Consider the following 21,372-nt stretch of genomic DNA (forward strand, 5'->3'; position numbering starts at 1 on the left):
ACGAAAGTATGACACTAACACAAGCCTGGAATGGAACATTTAGTGATGAAGAACGTAGAACTTTGGAAAACACCGGAACGAAATAACAATAGCGAAAGGACAGGGAAGGGGACTACCTACGTAACTCCTTAATGGCCACGTACTCTAAACCGCCTAAATCAGCAACATCCTTCAATTAAATTCACTATGGAGATGGAGTCGGATGGATGCCTTCCTTTCATGGATGTTCTAGTAAAAAAGAAACTGGACGGCTCCCTAGGACATACTGTCTATTGTAAGCCTACCCACACGAATCGCTATATCCGTACAGATTACCACCACCATCCAGCACAAAAACAGGGCATTCTCATGATACTCACGAAGAGGGAGATATGAATTTGTGAGTCATCAAATATCCATGAGGAGATTGACACATTCAAAGTCATGTTCAAGGGTAATGGTTAGAGTGATGTACGGAGTCATAAAGCCCTGCATCCCAGAGGGACAATCAGGCAATGCTCACAGAAAGAAGAAGTGAAGGGAACTGCTACCTGCCTTACATTCACAATACCACAGATAGAATTGCCAAGGTCCTCAGCAAATAGAATACAAAAACAGTGTTTGGCACCGTTGCTAAAATTCCTTCCAGTTTTGGTAAAACCAAGGACAAATTGTCCCCACTATTACACCCTGAGGTGTAAAAAATTCCCAGTACTTGCAGCAAGGTATACATTCGCCAAACATGCAGTCTATTGGTACTTGTATCAAGGAAAATGAATGAAATATTCGTCTCAACCAGCCAGACAAATCAGCAACAGCTGAGCACACCTTATCATTGGATCATGATGTCGTGTTCCAAGATGTTTGATCTATTACCCACATTCAACACTACAGGTCTATGATTAAACGGGAAGCTGTGGAAATAGGTAGCAATCCTAACAGTTTCAACAGGGACACTGGCTATCAATTAAGTAATATATAGTTGCCAGCCATTGAGGATTTATGTAGCTAGACCTCATCTGTCCTTTCCCTACTGTTATTTCGTTTTGGTGTTTTCCAAATTCGTACATTCCTCATGTTCCATTCCAGATTGTGTTAGTTGTCATGCTTTCATAATGTGTGTACATCAGTTATGCGTCCCCTCCCAGACAGACTCTAAATGGTGCAGTCAGCTGCCACTTGGGATGCTAGAGTTGTACCAGCGTACGGTGAAACATCTGGTGACGAATGAACGTACCACTTCCTATTACTAACAGCTAAATTTAAACCTTCATTATTGGAGAAGTCTTCCTCGCAAACAGTCCAGATTTTATTCAACAGATGGAACAAAGTTCTCTGTGAAATATAAAGAATTTCACCTTATTTTCTTGACATGGCATAAGCCCAAAAGCCTACGTCATGTCTACAATTGCAGGCCATGAAAGCATCAATGGTAACATCTGGACCAAGTTGATAAGAAGCTCTGACATGTCTTGGCCGCGCAACGCGTACCAGATGAGCTGATGCGGAGGATGGAACGCTTTCTCTGGGTCGAGGAACGACAGGTGTAACGGCTTATTCTTTTCTCAATGTTTATCCAGAAGCATACAGATACAGTACAACATACAAAGCACTGTAATCATGTTGGACATCAACAATTCAAACCCCTTTTGTAATTTAATGCACAACGTGATACTTTTGTCAAATCGGTGGAGGTTTATTAACCCTTTGAGAGTCAGGTTTCTTAGCAGACTGCACACCCCAAAATTTAGGTTTTTGCACATGTTTGTAAAACAACCCTCAAGAGGCATTATATTTTAATGAAACTAATGAATTTAACACGGTATATTAACAAGACATCAAATAACTAGTTTAAGCACAAAATTGTGAAACATCATTTTTAGCAATGTTTTCTGGTATGATAATCGTAAAAACAAGGTACAGGGCAAAGAGTTTTGCTGCACTCCTTACAATGGTAGATAGTCCCTATGTTCCTTTTCTCCCTCCTTGATGTGTGAGCACACACATGGCACACTCTTGAAGGTGGTCTTCTTCTTGGTTTGTTTGGGGGCATAACATGCTTTATTTACCTTCGTTCGCTTCGGACGTGGCAGCAGTAAGACTTCATCCTCACTTTCATTTAAGTCTTCACCACTTGAATTAATTCCAGATATACCTCTTACATCGTCTTCAGGACTGTCTTCAAAGACCGAACAATCACTTCCATCATTCATAAGAATTTCACAAACTCTATCGTCGCTTGTAAGCAAGTCAGCTCGACTTGGCGCAGCCATTTTCAACTGTTTGCAATTGACTCGCTAAAGCTGAAGAAATCCGCTTAAAAACATTTCATTCCCAGCGCTCCCCATTGTGATAATAATAATCTAATGACTTCAGAAAATAGCCAACAGATGCCGGGAGCTATCCGTTTTTCAATCGTTGTTCAAAGACATACAGTTACGAAGATATATAACTTCGAATTTTGACGCGCAATTGACACGCAATATATTGCGCCATAACCACAGCGGCACTTACCGCTACACGCAATATACTGCTCCGTGACCTTCAAGGGGTTAACAAAATGTGGAATGCACATCAATCGTGACATACAGTATGAAGCTTTTTCTACCTTCGATGCCCTACAGTACTCATGTCTCCTCTTGGAAAAATGATCTGTTTGCCTTCCAGCACAACATACTAAGCATTGTTGCATTCAATCTGACTCACCCTGCATATTACTGGTGCCTTACAATCAATGAGCAGGCCCTGCGGTGTAGGGGTAGCATACCTGCCTCTTACCCGGAGGCCCTGGGTTCGATTCCTGGCCAGGTCAAGGATTTTTACCTGCATCTGAGGGCTGGTTCGAGGTCCACTCAGCCTACGTGATTAGAACAGACGAGCTATCTGACGGTAAGATAGCCCTGGTCTAGAAAGCCGAAGAATAATGGCCGAGAGGGTCAGTCGTGCTGACCGCACGACACCTCGTAATCTGTAGACCTTTGGGCTGAGCAGCGGTCGCTTGGTAGGCCAGAGTCCTCCGGGGCATTTGCGCCATGGAGTTTGGTTTTTTACTATCAATGTCTCATTGAGAAGGAAACAGATGACAGAGGTGGCCTCCAAATGATATAAAGATAGGAATAGGAACACACAACAGGATAAACACAATGACATTTCAGCACTGGAACAGGGAGCAATAGAAAGAGGAGACAAGATGGGTTCTCTTCTCTTCAGTCCCAGTTCTTCTAGGTCCATTTCTTTTCAGCCCTTGAGGAGTTTATTTTTGCTTCCAGTTTCATCTGGTCAGGCTTCAACACTCACTGAGGGACAATCCTGTCCAATCTTCAGTCTTGATAAGGAAAATGTGGGATAAACACATGAACATGGAAGAAATGTGTTAGCCTATGTTCCTAGTGCTTTATCACCTGCATTCATCTTTATACTCTTCCCTTTTCCTGTCCTTATCTGGCTTTCTCTAGCAGGTAGAGACCCTCCTTGGAGGCAGCTCTACCTAGGGAGTGGTGCCCCAGCCTATGCGAGTTCCAGAGCACACTGACCCGATGTGTAGTATCTGGTAAGGGTCCCAGCTCAGGGTTACGAGTGAAGACCTCAACGACATCAACGGCAGAGAGGGTGACCTTCAGTACGGCAGATATGTTGGAAGAGGCAACCCTGTACTTGGGGATTAATATGAGTAGAACACACAAAGGGCACGACAGTTCCACATGTTAGTGGCAGTACCCCGACAGCGTCTGTTCCCCATGTTAGGGGTGGGTGAATCACAACTCACCAACACGTTTGGCAAGCATGGTGTTTTACTGCCAAACACCTTCCATAAATTCCTATGACTTCCAATTTTCAAACGAAACTACCCCATGTGAGTAGAGTAAAAGACTCAGAATCTCACACTGACAATATGTCAGTCTGCCTCAAGGAATCTGGGGGAGGCAAAAATTTGAAAAGAACGGCTGAAAAAGTAAGAATAGCCACATACAACATAAGAACTATGAGACTAGCTGAAGACCTGGAAAGACTAGAACAAGAACTGAATGACATAAAATGGGATATTCTGGGTATTTGTGAGTCTCGCCTTCAAGGACAAAAAGCTGAGACCTTTCCATCAGGTCATGTCATCTTGCATAATAACGGGAATGCTTCTATACACGGGGTTGCTATTCTTGTCAATAAAATTATCAAATAATTCATACACAAGATGATTTGTGTCTCTCTCAGAGTGATATATATATAGTCCTCAAATAGAATAATAAATTCTCCCTACAAGTCATACACGTCTATGCTCCAACCAGTACTTCTGACGAAGAGAAAGTGGAACAGCTGTATGAAGATATCACCAAAGCGAAAAATTCAGAAAAGACACAACTCTGTATCATCATTGGAGACTTCAATGCAAAAGTGGATCAAAAGGAAATCTGAGACCCAGAGAACAGTGGTACATATGGACTAGGCAATCAAAACAAAAGAGGTGAAAGATTGCTAGAATATCTCACAGCTGAAAATCTCTATTGCATGAATACTTTCTTTAAAAAAACCCATCCAACGAAAATGGACATGGAAGAGCCTCGATGGGCAAACCAAGAATGAGAGAGATTTTATCTTGACTAACAAGAAGAAATATTGTACAGATGTTACTGTTCTCAACAGATTTGATACAGGAAGCGACCATAGGCTAGTTCGAGCAACTTTCACATTTGACCTCAAACTTGAATGGTCCAAAATGACAAGGGGTCACACTTTTCCAAGAATACAGGGAAAAACATCAATCATCATTTCAACAAGCTCTTACCAAAAAACTAAACCCAATAGAAGATTTGAAATACTTGGACGTGAACAAACTTAATAGAGAAATGAGAAAATTACAGTCTGTATTCAAAAGGCAGCAAAGAAAATCCCATTGAAGAAAACTAATAAGCGGAGCCGACTTTCACTTAATACCATACAGCTCATTAAGGACAGGAAGACAATGGACAGGGATACAGCAGAATACAAAACTCTTAACAAGACCATTCGCAAGGAAATAAGGAAAGATCTAAGGAAATTAAATAATAACATGATCATGCAGACAAATGAAGAAAATAAAAACATGAAGATTTTAAAGAACAACATGTCTACAGGAAGACGAAAAATTACAAAACTTAAGAACCAAAATGGAGAAATAGTCACAGACAGGCAAAACATTACTGAAGGTATTACAGATTTCTACTACAAGCTGTATACATCAACCATTAATAAACCATCCAGTCCAGAATTATACACATGAAGTAACACCGGAAGTAACCACTGCTGAGATTTTAAAAAAATTTAAAACTAAGGAATAAAAAACCCACTGGGGAGGATAAAATAATGAATGAAATGCTGAAATTAGGTGGAAGAGATCTGCTAGAAGCCATGAGAATACTCCTCAACAAGTGTATTAACTCTGGAAGAATACCAGAAAATTGGAAAAATGCTGAAGTGATACTTCTCTTCAAGAAAGGTGATAAGGAAAATTTAGAGAACTATCGTCCTGTGAGTTTGTTATCACACATTTACAAGTCCCTGACTAAAACTGTAACCAACCGCCTCACAAGAGAACTGGATTTTTATCAACCTGCCGACGAAGCAGGATTTCGTAAAGGTTTCTCAACTGTTGAACACATCCAGACTATTCGTCTTCTTGCACTGAGTACAACATCAAGATTCATCTGGCCTTCATTGATTATAAAAAAAGCATTTGACTCGGTGGAGATTTGGGCAATCACGAAGGCGCTTCAAAATGCCATGATAAACTCAAGGTATATAAAGCTCCTGGAAAACATTTATGATCAAGCAACAATGGTAGTCAGAGTGGACGAAGACCTCATCACCAATAAAATCCCAGTTAGCAAAGGAGTTCGACAAGGTGACACAATCTCTCCAAAGCTGTTTACCCTTACCTTGGAAGATGTATTCAAAACCCTTCATTGGGATAATAAATGAATAAAAATCAACGAGTTATACTTGAATCACCTGCGTTTTGCCGATGACATTGTGCTCATAAGTGAAAATCTAGATGAGCTAAAAAAGCATGATCCAAGAATTAAAAACTGCCTCTGCTAAGATTGGTTTGGAAATGAACATTAATAAAACGAAAATACTAAGCCCAGACAGTCAACCACTTAAAATGGGAAACCAATATATAGAAGCTGTTGATGAGTACATCTATCTTTGACACAAGATAAAACTTGGAAAAGACAACCAACGTGCAGAAATTCCTTGCAGAATAGGTATGAGATGGATAGCATTCTGAAAACTAAGATTCATCCTGACCAACAAGAATGTTCCAATTAACCTGAAGATCAAAGTTTATAATACGTGCTTGCTGCCTAGTTACTACCTATGGTCTGGAAATGACTGACGAAGGAAAGTGCTCGCAAGCTTCAACGAACACAACAAGCCATGGAGCGACAGATGCTAGGGATCAGCCTTAGGGATAAGATCCGTTCAGAGGACTTCAGGAGAAGAACGAATGTAACAGACATCCTAGAGATAGTAGCAAGATTAAAATGGCAATGGGTAGGACACGTAGCTCGACAAGACTACAACAGGTGGACCTCTAGGATTGTTCACTGGAGACCAAGGGAACACAAGAGAGGCATTGGAAGACTACAGACCAATCAGCCTGACCAGTATAGTTTGTAAAATACTGGAGAGTTTAATAGCAAAGTACATCAGAGGGATATGTGATGATAAAAATTGGTTCATGAGGAGCCAGTATGGATTTAGAAAGAAATTTTCTTGCGAGGCACAACTGGTGGGATTTCAGCAGGACATATCAGATCAGTTAGATTCAGGAGGCCAGTTAGATTGCATAGCCATAGATCTTTCCAAAGCCTTTGATAGAGTGGAACATGGAATATTATTAAAGAAATTGGAGGGAATAGGATTGGACGTAAGGGTTATACGTTGGATAAGAACATTTCTAAATTCAAGGGTTCAGAAAGTCAAAGTAGGAAATAATATATCACAGGAAGAGAAAGTCTGGAAGGGAATTGCACAGGGTAGTATAATCGGTCCATTACTTTTCTTAATATACGCAAATGACTTAGGGAACAATATAACATCGAAAATAAGATTGTATGCAGATGACATAATTGTTTATAGGGAAATAAATAACATTGAGGATTGTTCAGAATTACAAAGGGACCTTGACAGTATCCAGGAATGGGTTGAAGAAAATAATATGAAGATTAATGGAGCCAAATCAACTGTTACAACTTTTACAAACAGGAGCTTTAAAACTGAATTTGAATATACTTTGGATGAGGTAGTTATCCCAAAAGATGGCAAGTGCAAATACTTAGGTGTGAGATTTGAAAGTAATTTGCACTGGAAGGGTCATGTTGATTACGTTGTTGGGAAAGCATACAGATCGTTACATGTCATAATGAGGCTACTTAAAGGATGCAACAAAGAATTAAAAGAAAAATGTTACTTAAGTATGGTTCGTCCATTATTGGAATATGCAAACAGTGTTTGGGATCCTCACCAAGAATACCTAATAAAAGAACTAGATGGTGTGCAGAGGAAAGCAGCAAGGTTTGTAACAGGGGATTTCAGGAGAAAGAGTAGTGTATCAGAAATGTTAAAGGAACTTGGGTGGGAAACTTTAAGTAAGAGAAGGGAGAAAAGTAGACTTATAGGATTATATAGAGCCTATACAGGAGAAGAAGCATGGGGAGATATCCGTGAGAGGCTTCGGTTGGAAAATAATTATATTGGTAGAACTGACCACAAGTACAAAATTAGAAGGAATTTTAGCAGAAGCGATTGGGGTAAATTTTCTTTCATTGGGAAGGGCGTGAAGGAGTGGAACAGTTTACCAGGGGTAGTGTTTGATCCTTTTCCAAAATCTGTACAGATATTCAAGAAGAGAATAAACAACAACAGAGATAATAAATTAAATGTTAGAGGGCATTCGACCAGTGCAGGATATTGTAAATAATAAATGTGTGTGATTAAATTAATTCCATCCCCTGGTCTAAGGAGTTTGGACAGCCCAAGTAGGGGACTGCCTGTAGGGGTGAAGTACAGTGGGGACTTCGAGGGCCCTGGGACCGCTACGGTAGCTGTGAAGGCCCTTCAGGAACTCTGAAAAGTGGTGGCAAAAGGGGCTCTGGTTAAGACGCAGCAGGTCGTTATGCTACTTAGGTTCCAAAATGGGTAAAATATAAATATGTAAATAAATTCAATGTTAATTTTAATCTTATACCAGTTGTATAGTATTATTAGAAGTAATTTCACATACCGTACTGTATATGAGTTGACTATGTTTGTAAGATATTATAAGTAGAATTTTGTAAACAATATAAATTTATTAAGGATGATGTGTGTGTTTAATAGAAAAAATTATTAGCGTAAATTGTATAATATTGTATTCTAGGAAAATTTTATTCGTCTCCTGTTAATTTAAAATTTAGTGCTTGACAATAATGTATTTTAGTGTACCATTTGCCACCGAGGTAGACACCGCATTTGCAAATAAAGAGATTTTGATTTGATTTGATTTTGACCCCAGAAGAGATGGCTCGATGACATAAAGCTGTTGGCTGGAACACGCTGGTTCCAAGTGGCTCAAGACCGAAGACAATGGAAGGATATGGAAGAGGCCTATATCCAGCAGTGGATTGAAATAGGCTAGAAAAGAAGAAGATCCGGCTTTCTTCTTATCCAACACTTCCCACATCAGGACTGAAGATCTGTCAAGATGGCTCCTCAGTAAGTGTTAACGCCCACCTTCCCGATGAAGCTGGCAAGCAGAAATGAGCTATTTGGTAGCTGCAGAAAACCTATGATTAAGGAGCAGAGAATCCATCTACTTGAAGGCAGCAGTGTATGAAGATGGGTAGACTGTCTTTGTCCTTTCGTGTTTACATGTTTGTCCATGACTCCTCTTTCTGTTGCTCACTCCCACACTGACCTGTTATGTGCTCCTAATCTTCAATGTGTTAGCGCGAAGTTAAACCATTAGCAAAAATGAAAAGAGGTAGTTGTTCCCACTTGTACAACCATTCAATTATTGTAGACTCATGACTCTCTAGTCCATGCAAATTCTAGAGAAAAACAGACTTAAAAATAATTAATGATTTAAGTTTTTTGACAAGTAGTTTAATGATCACAATTATAAAGCTGGATTTCTCACTTAATCAATACTTTTTATTTTATATTGATGTATTTAATAGATTTTACAGTACCAGTTTTGGTCTTTATTATAAGCCATCTTCAACAGCTCAAGAACCGTAATTTTGATAAAATAACATACAATGTTAAACACTACTTATTTCTAAGTTTAAATTATACAGTGTTGTGATAAAATTTGTGTCAAATTGGGGTTTAAATTATATCTAAACGTTTGTTTGTGAAGTGTCACTGGTGTGGTCTTGATGTTCTATTAACACACTCTTAATGAATTGTACATTTCTATGTTAAAACAAGTGTATATATTGCATGTTTAAAAGATGCCAATTTTGGTGGTGGATGCCCATAGTTGAGAAAAATTACTTCTTCTTGCTGTTTGGGTCATCAGTCCATAGACTGGTTCGATACAGCTGTCTGTGCTACCCTACTGATAATAATGGTGGGTGGCCTCCATAGAAGCCTGGTGCAGTTCATTCAAGTTGACGCCTTACAGGTGACCTGCATGTATGTGAGGATGGGGCCCTAACTATGATGAATTCTAATAATGAAGATGGCATGCACACCCAGCCTCAAAGCCATCGGAATTAACCAATGAAGGTTAAAATCCCAGCTGGGAATTGAACATGGCATCCCTTGGACCAAAGGCCTGCACGCTAACCATTTAGACACGGAGCTGGACCCTACCTACTGTAATTTAAAAATAAAGTTCTAACATTCCATGCTCTGGCTTGCAGAATGTTGGTGTTCATCTTGTTTCCATTAGATGCTCGCTCTCATGAAATCCCCATCAGATGAGTTGAATGGAAGGATATTTTACCTGGAAGTCATTGTTACATCATTGAAGTTGCAAGTCCTCGGGAGTTAGTCATGGCTGCAGTTTTCCACTGCAGTATCAATATAAACTGAGCCATGTTAAGTATTTTTACAAAGCCATTTCAGTCAATCTTCCAGATTGCGTCCTTGCAACTTCCAAAAGGGTGCTACACCCCTGTTGATTATAACTTATTTATTTAAATTATTTAATGGGATCGACAGAAGGCAGCATGGAAAAGTAGGAGTGGAACAGAAGTTTACCTGAAGGAATCTGCTACAGCTGAAGTGACCAGTAATGGTCAGGTCAAAAAAAAGTATCTACCAAGTGGGTTGACCAAATAAAAGTTATACAGCTGAAAAATAAACTATTTGTTTAATTAAAAGTAATGGAAGCGAACAAACAAGTGATAAATCAAGTCATATACAGGGTGGGTGGGAAGTAAGTCCCCACTGTAATATTCATATAACTTGTTCATATATTAATATTTTTTGATGGGCTCTACTACATGGTTTCTTCACAGTGGGAGAATGTGCTGTGTCACATCACATGCAGGAGACAGCTCAGGTGACTGCCCATTATGAAGTCTGGTGTTCTGTTGAGAGGTTCAGAGATAGTGGCAGATGAGCATGGGCCTTGCGCAACCTTGGATCCCAACACTATCAAGAATTGCCACAGCAAACTGATGAACATAGGTTTTGTAGTGGATACTCAAAGAAGTGGTCATCCCTCGATATCCAGGTCAGAGGAAAATGTGTAGCAAGTGAGGGATATGTTCACCAAAAGTCCCCCAAAATTAGCACAAGCCGTTCATGAAAGTGGTCTTTCCCACCACACAATTTGGAATGTTCTGAAAACAGAATTGGATTTTTATCCTTGGAAGCCACATTCCTGTCAAGAGCTATTACCAGAGGATTGCGACCACTGAATAGAGTATGGTGAGATCATGCTTGGCTAGTATGAAGATGTTCAGCAACATCAACTGGAGCAACGAAGCCATTTTTCACATAACACGTTTGTTAACCAATACAACAGTCACTACTGGGCACAGCAAGATCCAAGGGTCAAAGCTGTCCTAAGGTCACAATTCTGGATTAGCTCATTCTTCAAGACACCATGAATGCAGAACATTACCAAGCCATGCTGGAAAATGATGTTTGGCCTATCGTCTCTACCTGGGATAACATCAATCACCTCATTTTCATGCAAGATGGTACCCCACCTCGTTATGCATGCACCATCTGCAACCGGCTTGACCAATGTTTTCTAGGGCGTTGGCTGGATCGCTGTGGTCCATTAGAGTACCAAGCACGGAGTTCCGACCTCACTCTATGTGCTCTTCTTTCTGTAGTGTTGGACGAAGGAAGAGATGTATCGCACCAAATCAGAAACTTTGGATGAAACAGAAGATTGCATTTGCCATGTCCTCACTAACACACCACAAGAGTACCTGCTCAAGTCAGTCAGAAACAGTTTACAAAATGTTAGTGAATATGAGGAGTTTAAGTTTCAAGTCTTATATTTCACTGCATAGAATTTCTACCATGTTAAACTTTAAGCATATTACGATAAGGACTTACCTTCCACACAATAGGGCACATACAATGACAGGTCAGCATCAGAAGAGGGAGCAAAAGAAAGCTGGGTGGACATAGGATATCTTATTAAAAAGTTAGAAGTAACAGACATGAAAGTAGCGAGAATGATTGCTGTACAAACAGCTGGGAACAACAGCAGGAGTGTACTTGGAATGAGGAGATAAAGGATAAGTTAGGAATTAACTCGATGGATGAAGCTGTACACATAAACCAGCCTCAATGGAAGGGTCACGTGAAACAAATGGAGGAGAATGGGTTATCTAGGAGAATAATGGACTCTTTTATAGAGGGTAAGAGAAGTAGAGCAAGACCAAGACAACGATGGTTATACTCAGTTTCTAATGATTTAAAAATAAGAGGTATAAAAATATACGAGGCCACAAACCAGTTACAAATACAGGATTGTTAGTAAATTCACTTAGAATTTTTTTTTTCTAGTGACTTTACGTCACACCGATACAAATAGGTCTTATGGCGACGATGGGATAGGAAAGGCCTAGGAGTTGGAAGGAAGCGGCCATGGCCTTAATTAAGGTACAGCCCCAGCATTTGCCTGGTGTGAAAATGGGAAACCATGGAAAAGCATCTTCAGGGCTGCCGACAGTTGGATTCGAACCCACTATCTCCCGGATGCAAGCTCACAGCCGCACGCCCCTAACTGCACGGTCACTTAGGATTGCAGACTGAATACTGATAGGCATAACAGGCTATAATGAAAGTGTATGTATATAATCTTCAACTAGATGAACTCTCTCTTCATACCTGGTTCTTCCATTACTCTAGAACACAGGACACACATACAAAAGGAGGAAAGTAGCTCAATGGGTTAGAAAGAGGTTACTTATTCATTCCTTCCCATTATATTGATCCTTCAGATCAAGCTTGTCAGGGGCCAAGAAGATAATCTGGGATTGATGAGGATGGAACTGATCCATTTACAGACAGCGGTGTATGAAGTTGTGGAGAGGGTCCTTGTCCCTTCCTTCTCACAAATAAAGCTCTCCGTAAACAACTCAAATTCTTATGCTTTCTAGCTCAGAAATAAACATGAAACTGCACAGGAAACAACCCATGAAGGATCAAAAGGGAGAAACAATAAATAAAGAAGAATCCTATTAATTCAAAGCAAAACTGGTTTACAACTGAATAACGCTAGCTAGGTTGCCAGCATTGAAAACAAGGGATGTAGCCTTTTTTCTTCCCATAACTCATACAACTTTTCCATTTCTTAATACATATTGCTACAGCTAAGTATAAGAGAAACAAGCCAGATGTAACATTCAAACTTTCTGGCATTATTAATTATGGTTGTATTCCATTCATTCCAATGCATATGAGATAGGAGAAGTTCAAGTGTTATTTACGTTTTATGCTAGGTAGGGATTTAATGTCGCACTAACACTTCAGGTTTTCGATGATAGAATAGGAAGGAGGTAACACTGGGAAGGAAGTGGCGATAATCTTAATTAAAGTACAGCCCCAGCACTTACACATCTTCAGGGCTGCTGACGGCGAGGTTTGAATCTTTTATCTCCCAAATACGTGCTTACAGTTAGAGGGTCCTCACCATGCAGCCATCTTGCTTGGTAGTTCAAGTAATCAATTTTTTTTTTTAATGATCATAATATGACACAAACTCAAAATCCTTACAGTTCATTTACATGAATTAAACCACACAGATGGCAAAGTTATTAGAAAATTTGCTTAAGAGACAGAGATAAAATCAGCCTCTGCATTCAGGATTATAATTTCAATCAGCTTTTTTTTTTACAATCTGCTTTATGTCGCACCAACACAGATAGGTCATATTGCAACAATGGTATAGCAAAGGGCTAAGAATAGGAAGGAAGCTGCCGTGGCCTTAATTAAGGTATAGCCCCAGCATTTGACTAGTGTAAAAATGGGAAACCATGGAACACCATCTTCAGGCCTGCCGACAGTGGGATTTGAACCCGCTATCTTCCGAATGCAAGCTCACAGCTGCGTGACCCTAACAGCACGGTCAACCCGTTCAGTAACAGCGTCTTCAATCTCTTTGTTCTTTATTTTATTTTCTAATGCTTCATCCTTTTAACATGCCAAATCATCTGAGCTTAACCCTTTCTATTTCTTTAACAAATACGTTCATTTATTCCTTGGGCCGATGACCTAGATGTTATGCCCCTATAAACAACAAGCATCCAAATAGACATAAGTTTTCCATATCTTCTGCAACATTATACTCAGAAATTTCACAAAGAAGGCTTGTACCCAACATTCACTCATTCTCGTCACTGGCCATTACAGATACATAATTTGCCTTGCATTGTATTTCTGTAAGTTTCTTTAATACATCTTTGTTCCATAGGAGTTGCAAATTCTGTAGGAAAAGCCACCCGTTATCTCCTCCAGCTGACTTATATTTAATCCTAAATTTTTTATTTCATTTTCTAAGCATTTGAAGCTCCCCACATTTTAGTAGCTTTATCTCTAATTGCTATTACTGTCCATCTCTTCCTCTCCTATTGCCATCACATTTGTTTCCCTAAGCTCCACATCGATTCTAATTGTTAACTGTGGACTCCGCTCACATCCTTTCCCCAAGTCATAATTTGAACAACAAACAGTGCTGTATTCATTCTTGAACCTCTGTGAGTTCCTTGTGCTGCCTCTGATGAAATCACCCATAGGCCAATTACCTTAGATGTTAGGCCCCTTTAAACAACAAGCAAGAAATCATCTGGGTAAACAGTAAAGCTGACCATACACTTAATAACTTCAAAATAATTCAATAATTTTGTACATCATACCTTACAGTTCTGATTTACAGTAAAAAATTCATTTTTTACAAGTATGTAAGGAATTGAATTATTTTAACATGTGATCAACTTTGTCATTTAAAACTGTATGTTGTTTAATGACAATAAAATTATTTTATTCATTGGTCTGAGATGGGTGGTTTTTGAAAAATTAGGATTCATCCTCAAGAATGCTGATCAACTTGAAAAAGAAGACGAAGGAGTCGTGTGTGTTGCCGGTCGTCACGTATGGTCTTGAGACAGCAACGGTCACAAAGAGCAGTGCCAGGTGCCTGGAAACTTGCCAACATGCAGTGAAGCGAACCATGCTTGGGACAGAACAAGGATCAAGGAAATCTAGAGGTACGCCTGGAGTCGCAGACATCGCGCAAGACATCACCAGTTTCAAGTGGCGCTGGGTGGGTCACATCGTTAGGTAGAGCGACAAGCTACATATAAAGAAAATCCCCCAATGGTAACCATGAACCTCCAGGTGCAGTATTGGCAGACGGCAGCTGAGATGACATCAGGAGAGTTGCGGGGAGACACTAACTGAAAAGAGCTGCTGCTACTGCTACTTTCTCAAAATATGCAAACAACGAGGTTCTTTTAAATAAATGACTAAATAAATACAATCTATATAAATAAAATGGTAAATTTACCTGTATACTTTGTTGTTATCTCGGGTCAGTTGTTTAAAAGTTAAAAGGAGGCACAATTCAATTTTTGTGCCTGTTCATTTGTTACACAACAGGAAGGGCTTACTAGAAAACATTGAGAAAAAAGCAAGAAAAAACTTAAGGACAATGGGACAACAATTTTGACTGCAATCAAATGCAGGGATTATATGAAAAGACAGAGAAAATTGCAACATAATTTAAAAAGAGAAGACTTTGTTTCTATGGACACATCAAAAGGATGCCAACAAAGAGAACAAACAAAGACACCTCCGTACAGGCCATGAAGGCCCTTGGAGGAGTGGAAGGTAAAGGCTTCCACCATTGTTAACCGCGGCACGTCATGGGGTAGAGTGGTTAGCTCTACGCCCGGCCGCCTTTGCCCCCAGGAATTAACCTGGTATTCATTTTTGGTGTAGGCTGAGTGAACCTTAGGGCCATATGCACCTCCGGAAGTGGAAATCTTGTTTCTTAAATTTTACGACTTCCTGACGGGGATTCGAACCCACGTCTTTCCGGGCGAACCGAGCACGCCTTTACCGCCTCGGCCAGGCAGCCCCTCAACAAAGAGAACAGGTAAGATAATTCTGGAATACACGGAGAGCATAAAGCCACAAATTAAGTGACTGAAAAGAGTAAATGAGGAAATGGAAGAAAAGAACATACCGCAGGATGCAGTATATAATAAACATTATTATAGGAAGACCCATTAACATGGGATTCTGAGATCAAACGGTCAACTAAGATCACACTAATAGGCTAATAGGAAACGGATCAGAAACACCTGCTTGCAAGAATGTAAAGAAGCCCATTCTGAAAGGATGAAGAAACAATGGACTGACCAAAAGAAGAAGAACCAGAAATGAATGATGTTTAACATGGCCCACAGTAGACCCTAACAAAAAAAAAAAAATGTTTTTAGGTCCCATTAACTGCTTTTAAGGTTTATGGAAATTCCAAGGTGTCAGAATTATCCCGCAGGAGTTTTTTTGCATGCCAGTAAATCTATCGAGATGAGGTTGATGTATCTGAGCATCTTCAACATCACAAATATGAAGATTTGAAGCTTCCATCTAATCAATACATAAATTTATATATTATTGTTCTACAGTACCGGTTTCGACCTTGTGAAGGTCATCTTCAGCTGACAATCATAACATACAATTAAAACATCACAATAAGAATGTCACATGGTATGGGTGAAAACATAGTCATTACAATTGTTCTAGTTTAAATAATCATCTACAATAACTGATATAATAATTAAAAAGTTAACATTACTATATGTACATGAATGATGTATGTTAAAATACGTTTTCTTAAATGATAACGGTGTCACATAGTATGGATAAAAACATTATCAGATGTTTTATGTCTTATCTTCGTCTACGTTAATCGGTATGAGAGTTAAAACTTTGCACTACTATTATGTGCACAGGTGATATATGTTGAATATACAATATTCTTGAATTGTGAAGTGTCCACTGTTCCACATTAAAACTTATGGCTAGATGAAAGCTTATACTGTAGTTTATGCTCAGGCTGAATTGACCATAAAATACAGTATATAAATGTAGATAAGTTGTTTTTTAGCGACGTGCTTCCTTTAGTTTTATGTTACTGTATTTGATTTCGTCAAATGTCAATATGTATTATAATACTTGATTACAACATATTTTTGTGTTTTTAGTTAGCGTGAAAGCTTCTTTCTTCACTTTGTGTTGTAGGACATATGTTGTATTGTAGATGCTTACACTTGATGTGTGCTATTCGGCAGCACGTCGTGTATATATCGACAAAGTCCCGCACTAAACACCGGACAACTACCTGATTTCAACATAAGTGTTCATATTACTTCAAGAAATTCATACTATTATACCACCAGTAGACGAACACAGCTGATCATATAACATAGTCGCATATACAACACGCTGCAAGAATTAATCTGTACTTCAAAATGTTTTATTCATCTAGCCATAAGTTTTAATGTGGAACAGTGGACACTTCACAATTCAAGAATACTGTATATTCAATATATATCACCTGTGCACATAACAGTAGTGCAAAGTTTTAACTCTCATACCAATTAACGTAGACGAAGATAAGACGAAAAACATTTGATAACGTTTTTATCCATACTATGTGACATCTTTATAATTTAAGAAAACATATTTTAACGTACATCATTCATGTACATAAGTAATGTTAACTTTTTAATTATTATATCAGTTATTGTAGACGATTATTTAAACTAGAACAATTGTAATGACTATGTTTTCACCCATACCATGTGACATTCTTATTGTGATGTTTTAATTGTATGTTATGATTGTCAGCTGAAGATGGCCTTTACAAGGTCGAAACCGGTACTGTAGAACAATAATATATAAATATATGTATTGATTAGGTGGAAGCTTCAAATCTTCATATTTGTGAATATAATCAATACGGAAATGAAACTTATAGATTATGATATCTTCAATATCACCGGACTGAGCCGGGATCGAACCCACCAACCTGAGCACAGAAGGCCAGCGCTTTACCGCCAGAGCTACTCGGACCAGCTCAGCAGTGTGCTGCCAGCACAGCCACACGGAAAGCTATGAAAGAGGCCTACGCTCAAGAGTGGACAACTATGGGCTGAAAAAGAAGGTGGTTTCTATTCTAAAAAATAATCCCCTGTCAGTTTTCTGGTTAAATATGGAAATTCAAATGTCACAGACCCCTGCAGCTGAATAAAATACAACATATCCATGATATTTTATTAAAAAGCTAATTATAGATGTAAACTGGTGTTCACACATTCTACAGTGAATGAAACAGAGTGGAAGAAATGTATTACTTACGTGTGAATTTCTGGCTGCTCTAACACAAGTCGTTCGATACTCTCCTTGATAATGAATAATGACGCTAACTGTGCCAGGATCGTGCTGGCAAACACAGCTAGCACTTCAAACCTCTCATAGCCAAAACTGAACAGTGGCGTAGGGGACTGTCGCTCAACCCAGACTGATAAAATGCACGTGAGTAAACTGCAATCATAAATACCTTAGTTATTATAAAATAATAATCTCTCAAAATATGCAAACAACGAGGTTCCTTTAAATAAAGACAATCTATATACATAAACTGATAATTGTTACCAAGAAGAAAGCAGCAGCCAAACCCACCATTAAGAACACCAGAAGCAGCAACCATCGAAAACAACAACAACGCAGCTAAAGCACAGGCACCTTGGTACTTAGGCGGCCCAAACAAATTTTTAAAAGAAAAGAGACAATTTTTACGTTATACTTTGTTGTTATCTTGGATTAGTTATGCAAAGTCAAAAAGGGATTCAGTTCGATTTTTGGGTCTGTTTATTTGCTACACAATCATGGGAAAATAACTGAACAAGATTTGCCGAAACTCATAATTTGAGTCTAGTGATATTTGACTTGTGCACTTGGCTATATATTATTTGAATAAAATAAAGTAACAGGGTTAGTTTCGACAAACTCTGAGACTTTTTTTTTTTTTGTAAGAAGGAAGCCATACTTTCCAGTGTTGACTTGGTTAAATGTAACATGCCATTCTTTTTATTTTTATTCCTTGTTTAATAGTGTGATTTTTTTTTACAGGTATGTTATAGTGTAATATTTATATTGAATTTGTGTGTTTGACAGCCTGAAAAGCCCTAAGTTATATTAAACTTAAAGACTTCAAAGTTATATATTACAAAAGTCAAAACTGAAACAAAAATGCATTCCACAAAAACAAACAAGTAAGTTAATATTGCTGTATTGACATTTCCAATTTTTATGTTTAACAGGTTTATACTGTATAAGCAATACTGATGCAGATATTCTTGATTATTTTACACAAACCTCCACTTAACTGTGAAAGTATTAGTTCTATCCAAAAAATAAGAACAATTACAAAAAATCAAGTTCAACATTTTTTATACCTGACACATTTTTACTGTACTAGCTAATAATTCTCCACAACTTCTGTAGCAACGGAAAGAATGTGAAACAATCCATCCACGTCTCTACCACTTCTCTAACCCACATCCATGTTTAGTGTGAGACATATAGAAAGTCTTCAATCTTGGCACATGCCTCGTGAATGATTAATGAATCATCTACTGGGCAGTCCACTACACGAGAGTAACATTTTACATCTGATTTCTTATGTTAGTGCTTTTATAATTTTTTGTCATCTATATAAAATTATGAAGAAAATGAGTACAAACAAGACAAACTTACAACAATAATGCTATGTCATATGCAATGAATTACATTTTGGTCCTTATTGATGATTTATCCCTATTAACAAGGATGAGGTCCTCCTCCATAGCGTAACAGTTAGTGTTATTAACTGCCATCCTCGGGGGCTCGGGTTCGATTCCCGGTACTGCCAGAAATTTAAGAATGGCAGGAGGGCGGATATGTGGTTGAAATGGTACATGCAGCTCACCTCCATTGGGGCTGTGCCTGAAAAGAGCTGCACTTCCTCAGGATGAGAACACGAGTTTACCTTAACAAGGATGAGATGGTCCACCTATTCAGTACTGAATTATATATTTTTTGCATAGTTTACAGCCTCATTGTAGCACTTTAATCAGTCATATACATTAGTCTAATAGTATTAAATAGAGTCAGCTTTTCAGCTTCTTCTTCTTCTTCTTCCACTCCCAAAACCTCTTCATCCTGTCAGACCCAGCTGCCCTTTGATTGTCAGTAAAAATGAACTTCCTTCGTAAAAATATTATGAGCTTGAATCGTAAGCGTTTATTCCTTAGAATCCTCTTCTCTTCCTTCAATTTGGAGCACTGATAAATTTAATTCTTCTGAATCATATTCAATACTGTATATGTGTTAATATTACCGTATTTATTACATCAGGATTAGTTTCGACTGTTGTATTGGGTCATCTTCAGCCTTAAATTATAAATGGAAAAGAACATTACATGTAACTTGCAAACACCGACACATAATATAACACCATTGGCATGTCTTGAAACACTGATAAAATACATTGTGGTTATACATGAGTCAATTAAAATTGATATCACTTGCACATACGTACAGCACTTGAGTGTCACTTTTTCTTTTAACCCTAGCACTGGAAGATGGTGCACTATTTCATCAAGTGCGATCATCTTTCTGAGAGATGATGATGTTCTTCTGCTGTAGGTTTATAACTGGACACCAGATGGCACTAATATACATATCAGCTGAATACTTAGACGTTTATCTTAATTTTTTGAAGTGTTTGAAAAATAGGAAATAATCTGGAGAAGTTAATTTAATTGTAGAAGTGAAAGTACTTTCATATGTTCTTAGAATCAAGATGGCAGCAGGCTTTGTTGACGATTCTGAGATAAAGCGCTTGATTTTCGAAGATCTTAGTGACAGTACTGATGGTGACAGTGGTTACCATGTCAATTCCATGATTAAATAATTCGTGAAAGTAGTGAAAGTGACAGCAAAGTACAAGGTGCCTCGGATGTAATGGAAAATTCTGATAATCGGAATGATGTTCAAGTCGGTGCAAGTTATGTTATTATTTGCAGTATGCCAATATTTGAAGAAACCAGCGAAGGGATGAGTGTGAACTGTTGATATGTGTGTAGATCAATGTAAGGAATTTGATCACAACACAGGAAAGAATTGTGTTTTTCTGAGTACAGTATTCAAAATGAAAAGTGGAGTCTGTGGGGGAATATGAAAGAAAATACATGTGTGTTTCAGAATATCATGTTTCAGGAATAAATCATCTATCAGAAAGTCTTTTGTTTGAACAAAATCTTTCAACAATTTCCTTTGTTCAAAACATTTTATAATTGTATTTTATGATAATAAGAAATTGTGACAATATTTTTTTGTTATTTGTGTTATCTTCATATAGATAAGTCTTTCAGCTATCTATTGTTGTATAATATAGATTTATTAGGATTAATATGTGATTATAGGCATGAATTCATTTTCGTTGTGTATATTGAGGAAAATAAGTGCAGCATTTGAGAGATAAACCTGCAGCAGCTCTAGGGTTAAGAAAATCATAGTCTTACTATAAAACAGTACATTATTATGATATCCTTTTGGTGTAGCTTTTACCTTGCAATTTGAATGGACTCATGTATAACCACAACATATTTTATCAATGTTTCAAGACATGCCGATAGTGTTATATTAGGTGTTGGTGTCTGCAAAAAACATGTAATGTTCTTTTCTATTAAGGCTGAAGATGACCCAAAACAAGGGTTGAAACTAGTCCTGATGTAATAAATAATATTTACATATTATATACAGTGTTGAATAGGTGGACCTTCTCATCTTTGATCGTAATAATGACATGTAACATTAGCTAGCTTCCCTGTGTTGTCTTCAAATGTT

General features: G+C 38.2%; 1 protein-coding gene across 2 annotated transcripts in view; it reads right to left on the minus strand.

Moving 5' to 3' along the window:
• Positions 1-21,372, minus strand: part of LOC136881069 (zinc transporter 6) — a 109,101-nt gene that overhangs the window by 69,181 nt on the left and 18,548 nt on the right. For both annotated transcript variants that reach the window (XM_067153678.2, XM_067153677.2), the window contains exon 4: positions 17,839-18,024. In XM_067153678.2, the coding sequence (XP_067009779.2) occupies positions 17,839-18,024 (186 nt within the window). The remainder of the gene's footprint in view (positions 1-17,838; positions 18,025-21,372) is intronic.

Source organism: Anabrus simplex, chromosome 9, assembly GCF_040414725.1.
Source record: "Anabrus simplex isolate iqAnaSimp1 chromosome 9, ASM4041472v1, whole genome shotgun sequence".
In the NCBI taxonomy this organism is placed as follows: domain Eukaryota; kingdom Metazoa; phylum Arthropoda; class Insecta; order Orthoptera; family Tettigoniidae; genus Anabrus; species Anabrus simplex.